Source organism: Acomys russatus, chromosome 9 (genome assembly GCF_903995435.1).
Source record: "Acomys russatus chromosome 9, mAcoRus1.1, whole genome shotgun sequence".
Lineage (NCBI taxonomy): Eukaryota > Metazoa > Chordata > Mammalia > Rodentia > Muridae > Acomys > Acomys russatus.
In genome coordinates, this window is record NC_067145.1 from 21,276,766 (window position 1) to 21,291,456 (window position 14,691).

Here is a 14,691-nt window from a genome sequence, read left to right on the forward strand (position 1 = left end):
GCTCTCGTGTCATACCATTTTGGCACTCGGGAACACTGGTATATGATGTCACAGTAGCTTCTCTTGAGCTCACAAAATAATACCATCTGTATTTATATTAAGACTCTTAAGCCCATGAATCAACTGCAATGGCAGCACCAGCGGTGTAGCCAAAGTGAACCTTGGAAAGTCATCACCTTCTCTTTTTTAGTAATCTGATAGACTCTCATGCAGTAGACTAGAATTAAATCCCACATATTCTCTTTGTCTCTCAAACAGCCAACTCTGTGAGGAGAAGACGCGACAGGAAGACCGGTCATGCGCCTACCTTCGCTGGTGGCCACATTCCTCTGGGCTTTGGTTGGTGTGTGATCTGTGCTTGAACTCACGTCGGATGAGACGCTTGAGCTGCCTTTGCCTAGAGTGAAACAGGAGACACACAAAAAAAAGTGGGTCCTGGGTTTTGTAATTTCAGAAGTAGCCTGTGCCCTTTACATAGATGCACATTTCCAAGTAAGTGGCTGTGACACAAAAGGTGGAGTTTATTAAAGGCTTCTGACTTGTGCATTAGATACCTTGGGGGAAATATCTGACACACATTACAGTAGAATTAAAACACTCCCTACAAGGCAGCCTGAAGATGAACTCAGACAGGATATAAAACATGGCCAACGCACTAATATAATCTTGTCTTGGCATAAACATGAATAAGCAAGTACATGTGGGAAGCACATCCCCTGTGTTAACACCACCATACACTCTGCATTTTATAGCACTGGAAGTATAGAAGTGGGAGAATGAAGAATTATCAGAGGAGTGAGGGCTTGCTGGCTCCACATGGTTATATTACATTCAGAACACAAATTTATGGTTTAATGTATATTTCTGGGGGGGGGGGATCAACTTCATATCCAACACAGTGGTCCTCATTCCAGGAAAAGGTTTCTATTCAAAAGGAATACATGTGAATGCTTGGCATAATTTTTGATTGTCATAAGGAGGAAAGAGGTGCTAATGGCCAGGGGACTGCTGCTAAACGTCTTAGAGTAGACAGGACAGTCCTCCACCAAAAAAAAAAAAAAAAAAGATTTTTATAGCTTCAATCCCAGCACACTTCATTTGTGATATCCTGGTCTACCTGATTTTCTGTAAGTCCAGGCCAGAGTCTTCACACTCCTGAGCTTTTACTTAACTGCACACATTAATACACATGCTCCAGAAGACAGAAGAAAGACTGTAAATACAAACCACAGTCACCCACAGACTCAGGGAGGGCCTGAGTACTATGATGGAAAATTTCAAAATGTTCCATGTTACCCATGTCCTCGTATCGCCTCCTCCCTGTAATTTAAATATATTGAAGCACTGCAACTCTAATTAGCCCAATACAGCAAAATCGAGAGGATTTTGCCAACTGACTAAAGTCTGTAAGTTAATAATTCTTTAATTAAGCAAAAGGAAGAGTGTCTTGCGTACACCTAAGAGAACGAGGTTAAGTGCTCTGAGAGGTTCCAGAGGAGAAAGGACCTCCTGCTGTCTGACTCTTAGATGGCAAATGTGAAGGGTAGGGTTAGGCTTATCATACACTCAGAGAATGAAGTTGGCCAGCATCATTAGAGAAGAGACGAGGACCCCAGAGATTCAAAGATTCAAAGACTAATACTCTGGCTGCAGCTTTGACCTACTCTGTGCAAAGGACTCAGTTAATTCATACGCAGAACCCTGATCCAAGTATGAGATGATAGCTGCACCTTATGTACGTTGTGTTCTCTTATGTCATAGCAGGACTTGCAACAGTAGAAAACCCACTAACTATATTAAAGACACAATTATTTCATTCTACAAGTTACGGTCAAAAGTTTACAGTAAGCAGAGAAACACTGTATTCTAATAGTCTTCCCAATGCTGTAAGCAAGGAGTTGGGTATTTACTTTCTACCAAATTGCTGAAATCTTAAGCCCAAGGACACGGCATTAAGAGATGAAACGCTAGGGATATGATTAGATAGTGTGAGTGTGATCCTCATAAATAAGATCTGTGCCCTTGGCAAAGAGCTCTCTGCCCTCCTCTGCCACATGGGGGTTCGAGAGAAGAGCAGTATATGAGCCAGGGAGGAAGCAGGTCCTTGGCAGGAGCCAAGTGTGCACTCCAGTCCTAAAGTACTAGCTTTCAAACTAGAAGGACTAGGTGCCTATTGGATATAAACCAACCAGTCTTGAGTATTTTGCCATAGTAGTCCATATTGACTAGGCCAAGTTTTGTTCAATAAGCTGATAATCTAAATGCACAGCTTAAAACAGCACAAAGTCTTACCTGTAAGGAGCTTTAGGATTCTGGCTGCTATGTGCAAAGTCATGGAAAAGTCCAAGGTCATGGTAATATAACCCGAGCAGGCAAGACAACTAAATGTTGTTTTCTCTGACCACTGCCCCTAACTCACTGTGACTTGTGCTCCACCAACTCTGTTATTTAGATTGCATTTCACAAATGTCTCCCTCTGCATTGTGAGATGTTATAGTAACTTTGCCTTTGTTTGGGTCCAGCCAACTTTTTGGATGGAGCCTGTGGAGGTAGTGTGTCACTTACCGACTTAGAAATATGTGAACTTGGTACCTGACCTCGGTGTGCCTCTCCTTTGTTTTGCAATCTTGAGCATTCACTCCTCCTGCCTTTCTTCTGTGCTGAAACTTTAGCATCTATAGCTGATAGGGGAGGGGCTTAAACTAAGAGATTTCCTCTGGCTTACACTGCTAAGGACTATGAGTCCATTAGATTATTCTTCAAAGCCAAGTAACACAAACACTCCCTTTAACAGGGCAAAAGTGTGACTGTGCACCACCTAATTAAGACCTAGACTTAAATTTTTGTAATTATGTTATTGTTTGGGCATATACAAATGGAAAACAAAACAAATTCCATGTGTTCTACCTCTTATTCAACAAGAAAATCAAAACAAAGTAACAAATTAAGCACAAAATAATAAAATCCACAACATGCAAGCCTGACAGTATTAATTTAACATGATGGGTGGTGGTGGATTGTGCTGGGATTAACTTCAAATCTTAAACACTGGCTGCTATACCAATGTATGCTTGTGTTGAGGATTTCTCTGCCACCCTGGGATCAGTGAGAATTAACTCCACCTGCCCAGCACTCCTTGCAATAAACTCAGAGATATTTAGTTTGGGGAGATGGCATCTCACCATGTAGCTCCAGCTAGTCTAGAACTTTCATTGTAGATCAGACTGGCCGAGAATTCACAGAGCTGCCTGTTCCTCCCAAGTGCTGAGATTGAAAGTTTGTGTCACCACACCAGGCGGATGTCCTCTCTTACAACAAAGGAGACCATCAGCAGAGCTTCATTTGGTCTGATTTCATCATTCACATCTTCATGTCATTTGTTTTTTCTGCTCTATCAGTACAAAATTATTGCTGAAGAGCCCTCTTCAAGAGACAATGGGGTCTTACAGTGGGACTCTTATGCTGGGAAACCAGAATGTTATGTTTTAAGGTTTTCACCGCATACACTAATTGCCCATGTCAATGGACTGATTAGTTTGTTGTACAAACACTGATACAGTAATCATCTAGCTTGTTGCATGAATACTTGCACACAATGGATAATGACTAGATCAGGATGCCCAAAGAATCTGTCACCTTAGAAAACCATTCCTTTGTGTCAGTAGCTTTCATGTTACAATAGCCATCATATTGAAACTCCAAAGATAACACATGCCTGAGGAAATTCTCAGTCGCATCTGGAGACCTGTGTGTAGCATCCTTGTGCTAGTGAATGCCGGGAAGAAACAAAGAAGAGGCAACAATAGCAAGGGCTCTCTGTGAAGCCGGCAGGGAACGCCTCACCTGTGCGGTACACCCTCATACTTTAGATGTTTCACCTTATTAAATATTCTCTTTCAATATCTTCCCAATTGTGCTTCTGAAACTCTTTATTGCTCCTCAAAGTAAATTTTAATCTTCTCCATTTCCGAATTACCCCCACCAAGACTAGCACAACATCATAGTTATGATGGACAGCTATTAAATATTGAGTGTATATATCCACTTCATGCAGAAAAAAGCAAGGGCTCTGACCCTTCAAGAACCACTTTTGTCCCGTCGAGGACAAGATTGTCTCCGCTGATGTCCTATGGCCATCAATGAGTAAACATCATATGAACCTCTGCTCACAACCTTTTCATCAATAAACCAATGCAAAACCTTGTTTTATATGTGTGTCTCTTCAAAAGTCCGCATGTTTGGTGTGGTTTTGGTTCCTTTACATTAAACTTAAGGCCAACAGCACTATGACTTGAGCCTGGGTGAGGAAATCTATATGGGACACTAGAGTCTGCTTTTAAGAACCCTAGAGAGCTTGTTAGAACTACACCTGGGGTGTTTTCAAAGGCAAAATTACCAAGAGACAGTAATGATGAATAATGTACCAAATAAACAGATAATGAAGGAATACCAGCGATTGCTGAAGATATATCTCAGTGGTATATCACGTATCTAACATGTACAAAACTATGAGTCTGATCCCAGTACTGTGAAAATGCAAAATGACAAGAATAACAACACAAAATAGGGCAGCGAGCAGCATGAGATAGAATGGCAGAGCACCCCCTCCCTAAACTTCTCGTGTGCAGATCATCAACAGAAGACAGAGTTTTCTTATCTGTGTGTAATCACACATGGCATAGGTATTGGCATTGGTTTGAGTAGTTACAAGCAGATAAACTTGAGAATACAGTATATGTCAACATGAGGGTTGCCTACCCATCATCGGGTCTTCAGGGGAGCTTGTAGCTATCTTGTGATGAGTAGAATGGAGGGTGTGAAGGATCCGGAGTGAATAACCTGAACCTCGTACTTGTATTTGCCACTTCCTAGTCTTGGGAAAACAAAGAAACCATTTCTATCTTATGAAGATTAATTCATGCATACTACAATTACTGTGGTCATTAAACAAAATCACTCACATACATTTCTAAGGATGGTATAAGAAGCTCAGAAATACCCCAATTTCTTAGTATAATCAGGTTCATATTCTCGATACTGCCATGATGTCCCCAACTGCCTAGCATCTGGTAATGAAACCAGTTCCCAGTGAGTTCAAGAAGAGAAAGATGTTGAGAAGAAATAGAATTAATTACCTGAGTATACAGGAAGTGCAAGTTAGCAGCTTCCAAAATGAGGAGATGACAGAGACAGTTTGCTGCCTGAACAGTCACCCAAAACTCTCTATAACATAGAAGCATCATCTTCAGCCTTCTGGCCCAATGTATCTGACAGATATATTTGTGAGGCAGGAACTATTGAGGACTTGTTTACCCTGTTTTGGCAGAGTTTGGCTGTTGACTCTGCCTGCATCCAAGCTTGACCATTTTTAGGCAGAATTAAGGACATTTTGTCCAGTGGCTTGTTTGCCACATTTGAAACCTTCTCCATAAGGAGGTTCTTTGATGTTTATCATCTTCTTTAAGGTAGGCTGGGTGTTTCCAGGAGTTAAACTGTCTCATTGTGAAAAAAATCTTTAAAATAATAAAAACATCTTTAAATACCATATTCGTTATGTCTCTAAGGTTTTTGAAGACCTTATCTAACTATTTTACCTTTTCTTTCTTTAGAATTATATCCATCTGTTAAACCTAGAATATACATTCTTGTGGTAAAAATGACTAGTAATTGATATGACCATGATTTGGTCAACTAACAAATAACTTGTATAACGTACTTATCCTAAACAGTCTGCAATAGCACTTTCAAAGTATTAGAAGCAAACCTTGAATTATAATTGAGTTGTATGGTACAATACCTCATATATATATATATATATATATATATATATATATATATATATATTTGTGTGTGTGTATGAATAATAATCTTAAATTTGAATTCTATACCAATGTATCAAAAATTAAACTTATTTTGCATCAATATACAAAATTCTATACCACTGAATTAAAATTTTTATTCTTTCTCAATTCTCTGATGGAGTTGAAGACCAGATAGTTTAGTTTTACAATTAATCTTATTTGTTTAGGGATTAATGTATTTTTAGGTCTAGATAGACGTTTTTAAGTTGATAATGATGAGATATGATAGATATTGATTTACATTCAGAAGTTTAGATGCACTAATATAGGAAAGATGTTTCCTTCAAGGCTGTCAAATACAAATAGCCAAAGCACTATGAATATAACATTTATATAATTCTGGATTATTTCATGGTTCTTCTTGCAGTATTAATTATATATATATATATATATAGCTGTAATAATGTATATGTATATGTAAAATGTATATGTAAAAAAATAAAAAAAGAGAAAGATGGTAATGGCAGGATAGTTGAGAATGCAATGAAGAATTAAATATTAAATGACACACAAAAAAAATAGAAGATCCATTTCACTGAAGTTGATAAATGTTATTTATAACTACATAAATAAATGTGCATATAATTATAATCTGTAGGAACCAGGCCCGACTGGGCTGCTTGCCTGTCTTGCTGTTTCATGTCCTGTTTCTAGCAGCTTCCGTGTCTGTGTCTATGTTGGTTAGCTAGTCATGTTTACTGCTCTGAGAATGCACCCCTCCCCTCCTCGAGACTTTCTCTCCTGTATGCAATCACCTCTTGAGGGATTTCACCTGCGAGTGGCATTCCTGTTTTGCTGCCTATAAGAAGGCTCTTTGAACACTGAATAAAGACAGGTTGTGTCTGCTGCTGCTGCTGCTGCTGCTGCCACTGTTCTCTTAGCATGAAGGACCCGCTGTGTTATTGTGTGTGTATGTGTGTGTGAGTTAAATCCGCAGTCCCTCGCCCTTGACTCGGTACCGCGGTGGCACGGGTGCCACAATAATCCTCACAGTAAGTAAATCAGTTGGTGGGTCAATTCTTCGGGGCTTCAGACACACTATCAACTCAGGGTTTTCAGTACAACCACATGCCTGCGTTCACACCAACCAAAAATTCCTTAGGATTTTTCTAATGTTTGGAAAATAAAGATAATAACTTTTAAATGGATCTCATTAGAGAAGGATTACACACACAGTAAGCCCATTTGTGAGCACACTAGGCTGCCATGATAGTTCTTAACCCATGGCCCTACAGCGCCTTGTTAAAGCCAGCAAGTCATAAAACAAAGATCCGAATGTGAGGTGGAGATCTCTCAGGAGATGACTGACAGGGAGGGGGTGACAGAGGTGCAAAGAAAATAAGAAACAGTGGGGGGAGGTTGAGAGTAAACAGAACACATATTCATTGATGAAATGATCAAAGAATAAATTTTATAATAAATTATAAAATCAATAAAAAAAATACAACCTGCAAAATAGAAACTAAATTTCTTTCCTGTTTTCATTCCTGGTATCCAAGTTGATTTTTCAAGTAATTGAAACAAGATGATCAGAATTTCTCCCGTGAACTATAACAGCACAAGCAAAGGTGTCATAGAAAAGTCAGCATATGAAAAAAATCATGGGTCCTCTGATTTCTCATATTCTTAAGAGGCCCCAAAAATGTCTTGATTTACTTTATGAATTCCAGATTGTATGTTGCATTTCACGTGATTTACAGACACCAAACACAAAGTACCCAAGCAAGTTTGGAAAGCCATGTGGTGGTCCCAGCTGTTTCCAGATTTTCTCCATTGCCTTGCTTTCAAGCTATTAGTTTTAAATCATGAGCGCCTGATTACATATTAAATACCCATCCACACTGAGATGGCAATTCACCCTTCAAACTAACTATACCTGGAATGAACTACACCAAGAGGATATTTTTATTTACTATAATTTATTCACATTACATTGCCATTGTTATCTCCTCTCTCATATCTTCCTGTTCCAACCCTCCCTCCCTCTTCTGCACTCTTCCTCTCCCTCCCCTAGACCTCTGACACTGTGTCAGGGCTCCTTCCCACCCTCTGACCACAGCCTATCAGGTCTCATCAGGATAGCCTGCATCCCCTTCCTCGGTGTGCCCACAGGCCACCCAGCCAAGGGGGAAGTGATCACATCAAGAAGACCAGAGTTCATGTCAGAGGCAGTCTCTGCTCCCTTCCCCCATCCCTTGCCCCCCCCCCATCATGGAGAATGCCATCCAATGGCTATGTCTGAACAGGAGGTCTAGGTTCTCTGCATATATTGTCCTTGATTGCTTCATCAGTTTCTGCAGCCCCCCTCCCCTGATGGTCTCCTTGTGGCGCTCCTGACCCCTCTAGGTCCTTCCAATGCTACTCTCAGCACTCTGCCCAGAGTCTGGCTGCAAGTGAATCCAAGCATCTTTCCCAATACCCTGTTGGGTGGAGTCTCTCAGAGGACATCTATGCTGGGCTAATATCCACTTCTAGGTAAGTATATATCATGCGTGGCTTTTTGGGTCTGGCTTCCCTCACTCAGAATGATCTTTTATAGTTCCATCCACTGCCTGAAAATTTCAAGATTTCCTTGTTTTTAACAGCTGAGTAGTATTCCATTGTGTAAATGTATCCATTCTTTGGTTGAGGGACATCGAGGCTGTTTCCATTTTGGGCTATTACAAATAAAGCTGCTATCAACATAGCTGAGCAACTGTGCTTGTTATATATATATATATATATATATATATATATATATATATATATATATATATATATATATATATATATATATATGAGAGCATCTTTCGGGTATATGCCCAGGAGTGGTATAGCTGGGTCTTGAGATAGAACTATTCCCAGTTTTCTGAGAAAGCACCAGATTGATTTCCAAAGTGGTTGTGCAAGTTTGCATTCCCGCTAGCAATGGAGGAGTGTTCCTCTCTCTCCACATCTTCACTAACATGTGCTATCACTTGAGTTTTTGCTCTTAGCCATTATGAAAGGTGCAAAATGGAATTTCAGAGTGCTTTTAATTTGCATTTACCTGATGATTAAGGATGTTGAGTCTTTTTTAAGTGTTTCTTGGCCATTCAATATTCCTTAATTGAATATTCTCTTTTTAGTTCTGTACCTCATTTTTAAAAATTGGATTATTTGATTTGGTGGTGTTTAATTTCTTGAGTTCTTTATATATTTTGTATATTAGCCCTCGGTCAGATGTAGAGTTGGTGAAGATCTTTTCCCAGTTTGTAGGTTGTTGTTTTGTTCTGTTGACAGTGCCCTTTGCTTACAGAAGCTTTTCAGTTTCATGGGGTCCTATGTGAGGCAGGAAGATCAGGCTTTTGATCTGGATCTTAAAGTGGGAAGACACACCTTTAGCCTGGGCTGCACCTTCTTCTAGAAGCCCATATAAGGACAATGGAGAAGAAAGGTTTTGTTCTTTGCCTGCTTGCCCTGGATTTGCTAGCACATCCATTCCTTCACTGGTTTTGGGGCCAACATGTTCAAGATTCCCAGCAGCTACAGATCAGCTGAGACACCAGCTTTGTGGGAATGAGAAACTACTAAATTCTTAGACTTTCCCTTCACAGTTAGCCATTGTTGGAAAAGTTGGACTGTAAGATATTAAAATAAATTCTAGATAGATAGCTAGATAGATAGATAGATAGATAGATAGATAGATAGATATTTTGTGACTCTGAACCTGGCTAATACACTAAGAGAAAGAGAGATTTTTCAGTATCTCAGTACTAAATCAGAGGAACACTGACTCAGATTTCTGTATTGAGCTCACTACCACATCGCTCACCATTATCTTCAGATAGTTCATAATCTTATTTGAGCCACAGTTTAAAAATCAGAATGCAGAGAATAATGATATGAATCAATTCAAAGAACTATCCTTAAACACTGGCTGAAATTCATATCAGTTTGTGAAAGAAACCGATAGCAAATTGTAAACCTGTATTAGCTCTTTCAGGCCAAGAGAGAGCAGGTAAACTGGTGACTTGCTAGGGATTGGAGGCCTTCAGGAAGAGAGAAGAGGAACAGAATCCCAGGCCCTCTGCTGTCCTTTTGTGGGATGAGAAGAAACATCAGCTGGTGCTTCTATCCTGCATGCTGCACAGGGACAGTCAGAAGCAGTGGACAAGGATAGAGAGGGCCATTGAGTGCAGCTCTTACCCAGGGTCTAGCAAGAAGCAGCACTTTAAGCAACAGAATGCAAAGGAATGAAGCCACAGAGCAATGTGCTGCCCTGGGTTGAGTTGGATGGCCAGTACTTTTGGCCACATAGATCCAGACCAGACAAAGGGCAAATGCCACATGTCTATACTGAGCACTGGGCTCCTCACACACACACACTGGCGGCAAAGACCCGCATTTAGAGACTAGACCTGCCAGGATGCCCGTGGCTCCCCATCTCTCCCCTAGTGGGTACCTCTGAGCTTCTCTGTAAAGCTGAGCTTCAGGAATACAGTGAATTTCTGTGGAGAGTCTGTGGGCAGTGCTTCCTTTTCAGTACTGCACACACAGCCCCAGCAAGTGAAAATGTCAACCCTTGCCTTAAACACCCATGGCTCTAAAGAAAGAGAGAGATGATGATTTTCAGTCACATGAGTCCAGAGGCTGACAGAGCAAAAACAGTTGAACAAAAATAATTTTAGGAAATGAGCGAGCATGCTGTGTCTTAGTACTGCTCCTCCCTGCACGGAGAAAGGTTTGCATCAATTAAAACAGAAACAAAAACAAAAGCAAACCTAAAGCCAATCTTTCCTTCACTATTCCCAGATGCTAGTTACTAATAAGGAAAAGGGGAAAGCTACAGTTTCTGCACCACATCCTAAAACACACAGAAGCCCGCAGCATGGCCAGAGCCCATGGGACAATACACATGGCACTCAAGAGGGTGGAGAGCTAGAACAGGGATCCCGGTGTCAGGGTCAGAACATGGCCAATAACTAGCTGTGTGACTGTGGTGATAGTCTTGTTTTGCTAACAATTCAATTTCTTCATTTAAAGAATTGGTTAATAGGATACAAAGAAAAAAAAATCTCACAAAAAACAGATGAAAAAGGTAAGGTAAGTTGCTTATTATGGTACAAACATCACATCGGCTGGTACTCACCGTTCCTCTTATTCTTAGTGAGTAATTCAGACATGCGTACTAAATAGGCTGCATGCAGAGGACTAAAGTCACCACTAGAAAAGTGAAGCCCCAGAGCACATTGCAATACATGGCAGGTACTTGAATCTGACTAACTATGCATAGCAACATGACTGTTTTATACAAGCTTGTAAACTGATATTCTGCGAGGCTGCTTTTTTTTTTTTTTTTTTTTTTTTTTTTTTTTTTTTTTTGTATTGGGTTGTGTTGCTCTTTTTCAAGGAGTGACAAAGGACGTGGGGCTCTCTATCAAACTGTCTAAAGGCAAAAAAAAAAAATGATCAATCACTGTCAGGCTCATAAATTGCATGCTCTTGTTTTTCTTTCTAACACTAATCCTCCACCTTGCATAACTGGACTGTTTAAACAATGATAATCAAGGCACATTGACTGGAAATCATATCTGTCTTTCCCACTTGATTTCCAACTACAGATATAGTCAGGCTCTGCATGTTTCCTTCCTATCTATCCCTGCGTTGCTTGGTCTATACTGTGGACACTCGATACATGTGTTAAATGGTTTACGTAAGTGGCTGGCTACAGGGGTGAGTGAAATGGAGATTTATCCTATTCCTTTATCCCTGGCCCCATGGTATTTTCTAAGAACCAACATCCAAACCCATGCTCACTCAACAAAGTCTATATAATCCTTCTGCATGGAGCTGCAAAACATAACTTCCCAAACACGTACAGATTCCCAGTGGGGACATACAGTACAGTAGTCTGCATTAGTTCCTTGGAACCATCACATAAATTACTTCTAGCTGGATGACTTAAAATAACCCCCCCCCAAAAAAAAAAAAAAGGTATTATTTCACAGTTAGGAAAGCTACCAGTTTGAAAACAAGGTGTTGACAAGACCATGTCCTGCCGGGCTCCATGGGGAGTCTGGTGCATGCTTCTTTCCGAGCTTCAGCAGGTTGCCAGCAATCCTTGAAGTTCCTTGGTTGGTGGCAGCCTAATTCTCCTCTCTGTCTGGGTCATCAAGTAACTTCCTTGCCTCTGTGGTCTCTGTCTCTTATCTGAACATCATTCATGTGGATCAGAGGCCTCTCTACTCTCATAGTCTTCAATGCAGTTAACTGCATGTCCAACGACCTCATTCTCAAATAATGGTCCTGTTAATATGTTCTGGAAAACTGGAGAAGAGAAACCACACTACTCACTCCAGTATGAACACGAGCATCATTAAACAGAGAATCCCATCCTGATCTGCTGTATGGGTGGGTATACCATGCTCAATTTTCATTGTGTGGCAGGCATTATTAAGGAAGGAAAGCAAGTTGAGCAGGTAAGATTCAGAGTTCCAGAGAATTCCAGGAGTTTGAGATACACTGATTGGAAAAAGGCAGCACTTAGCAACACAGCCTAGATGGTTTCATGGTGACAAAGTACAGGACAGAGGCCACTCCCCTGAGCCACACAGCACCTACTGGCCTTCAGGAGACTCAGTGAGAGTTAACACAGATGCCAGATGACACAAAGACAGATGCTGCTGCCGCTGCTGCTGCCACTGACAGATGGTGCTTCACAGCTGGTGTTCTGAACAGAGTAATGAGAGGCTCAGAACCATGGAGGGGCTAGAGGCTTCACGCATGAGCACAGAATTTCCACTGTAACTAACATAAGTCACTAAGAAGTTGTTCTTATGCTAATAGCATCACTGCAATTTGTACCAGTAATCAATTTCTTCACACACACCCAAGTTTCAAAGAGCTACTGTGCTCATGGACCATAAAAAAGTATCTAGCGCAAGGGAACAGCACACTGTTCCTGAGGGTCTCCTCCATTTCCGTGTGACCTGAGAGCCCCTTCAAAGCCATGTGCTCCTTTTTGGCACTGAGCCTAAGTGTGGATTAAGTCCATGATGGCCTCTTCCGATCCACTTGCTCACTCTATCCCTCAACATCCTGTGACACACACAATTCCATGAATCACGATATCCACAGGGTTTTCTTCTGCAGGGTTTTGACAGTGAGGAAACAGCAGAGAAAACCCACCCTGGTCTTTAATAGGAGAGGGAGTATTTACCTCTGAGTCTGCAGCTGTTTGTGGACTAGTCCCAGGCCATAGTTAGACAGTCACAGACTGTTGGAAATTACTGCTTGCTTGCTGGCTGACTCCAGGAGTTTTTTGTTTGTTTGTTTGTTTGTTTGTTTGCAAAGCATCTTCCCAGGCATTTGCCTTAATTGTCATTGAAGACCAATCTAAACTGTGACACTCCTTTACATGGCCTTGTTGCCCTCTTTTCACACACAGCAGCAACAAGAGAGAAAAGGGGAGGGGAACTAGAGCCTTCTTCATATTTACATCAACTGCAGGACAATCAGCCCCACATCACTTCCAACCATTCACAGGCAAACTTAGTGAAATATCAAAAACAAGACACAGGCAACAACCTATTGTCAAAATTCTAAATGTGGAATCTTGAAAAGAAGGTGAGAACATCCTATTGAGACTCTAGGTGAGAAAAATATAGGGGATAGGGAAGTAAGTGGATCCAGAGGGTCCTAGAAACCTACAAGAGGAACATAATGATGGGTGGATCTGAGCCCAGGGGTTCTGCTTGATCAAAGGCACCAACCAAGGACAAAACATGCAACCATCATCAAACCCCTACCCAGATCTAACCAAGGGACAGAACATTCTCCACAGTTAAGTGGAGACTGGGGACTGACTTTCACAGGATCTCTGGTGCCCCATATTTGGCCATGTCCCTTTGTTGGGGAGGCCCAATGGCACTCGGAGGAAGGATAGCAGACTACCAAGAAGAGACTTGATACCCTAGCACCATATTCAGGGGGAGGAGGTCCCCCTTGGTCACAGTCATAGGGAAGGGGGATTGGGGTGAAAGTGGGAGGGAGGGAGGAATGGGAGGATGTATGGGATGGGATAGAAAATGAGATGTAATATGAATTATTTTATCTTTCAATAAAAATGTGTTAAAAAAAAAAAAGATGGGTGTTACCAGAAGTTAACCTGTCTTATTGCCAAATAATCTTTAAAATAATAAAAACATCTTTAAATGCAAAAAAAAAAAAAAAAGAAAGAAAGAAAGAAAGAAAATCAGCTTTGATTTATTAAGAAGCTTATAGCAAATCCAATTTCCTACCACAGAGAAGATTTGGGAACCAACTGCAGAGATGGAAATCCCCATCTCATACCCACACTTTCTCACTGACCAGCAGGAGTCCTGAATCAGCTGAGACATCTATTGGCTCACCTCTAAAGGGGGAGGGTGAAGGTGAAGGAAACTGCTTTGAGCTTCTTAGCTCTCCAGGTCTCTGCTTATACTGTTTTATAAGGCCCTCTTAAAAAACGGTATCTAACAGTGTATAGCTAACAAAACTTCACACTATTTCCAGCAGGTGACAAGCCCCAGAAACACCTAGAAGGTAAGGGAATATCCTTCTCCTTATAATAATAATGCTGTGCGCATATGTGCTCTCTCACACCCACCCCTACCAAAATGTATACATTTACACATATGTAACTATATGTACAGAGATAGTAGTACACATGCATGTGTTAGCTGTTATTCTCATTGATTTCACAAACCGCATGGCAGAAACACCCCGAGGGAAGAAGAATCAAGTCTGGTACACAGTACCAACAAGCCCTTGGACAGAGCACCATGGTAGCAAGAGCACATAGAGAAAGACACTGTTTATCTTATAGCTA

General features: G+C 40.9%; 1 protein-coding gene across 1 annotated transcript in view; it reads right to left on the reverse strand.

Moving 5' to 3' along the window:
- Fbxl7 (F-box and leucine rich repeat protein 7) overlaps positions 1-14,691 on the reverse strand; it is a 385,641-nt gene that overhangs the window by 262,683 nt on the left and 108,267 nt on the right. The window contains exon 2 of the mRNA XM_051151010.1: positions 308-397. Coding sequence (XP_051006967.1) covers positions 308-397 — 90 coding nt within the window. The remainder of the gene's footprint in view (positions 1-307; positions 398-14,691) is intronic.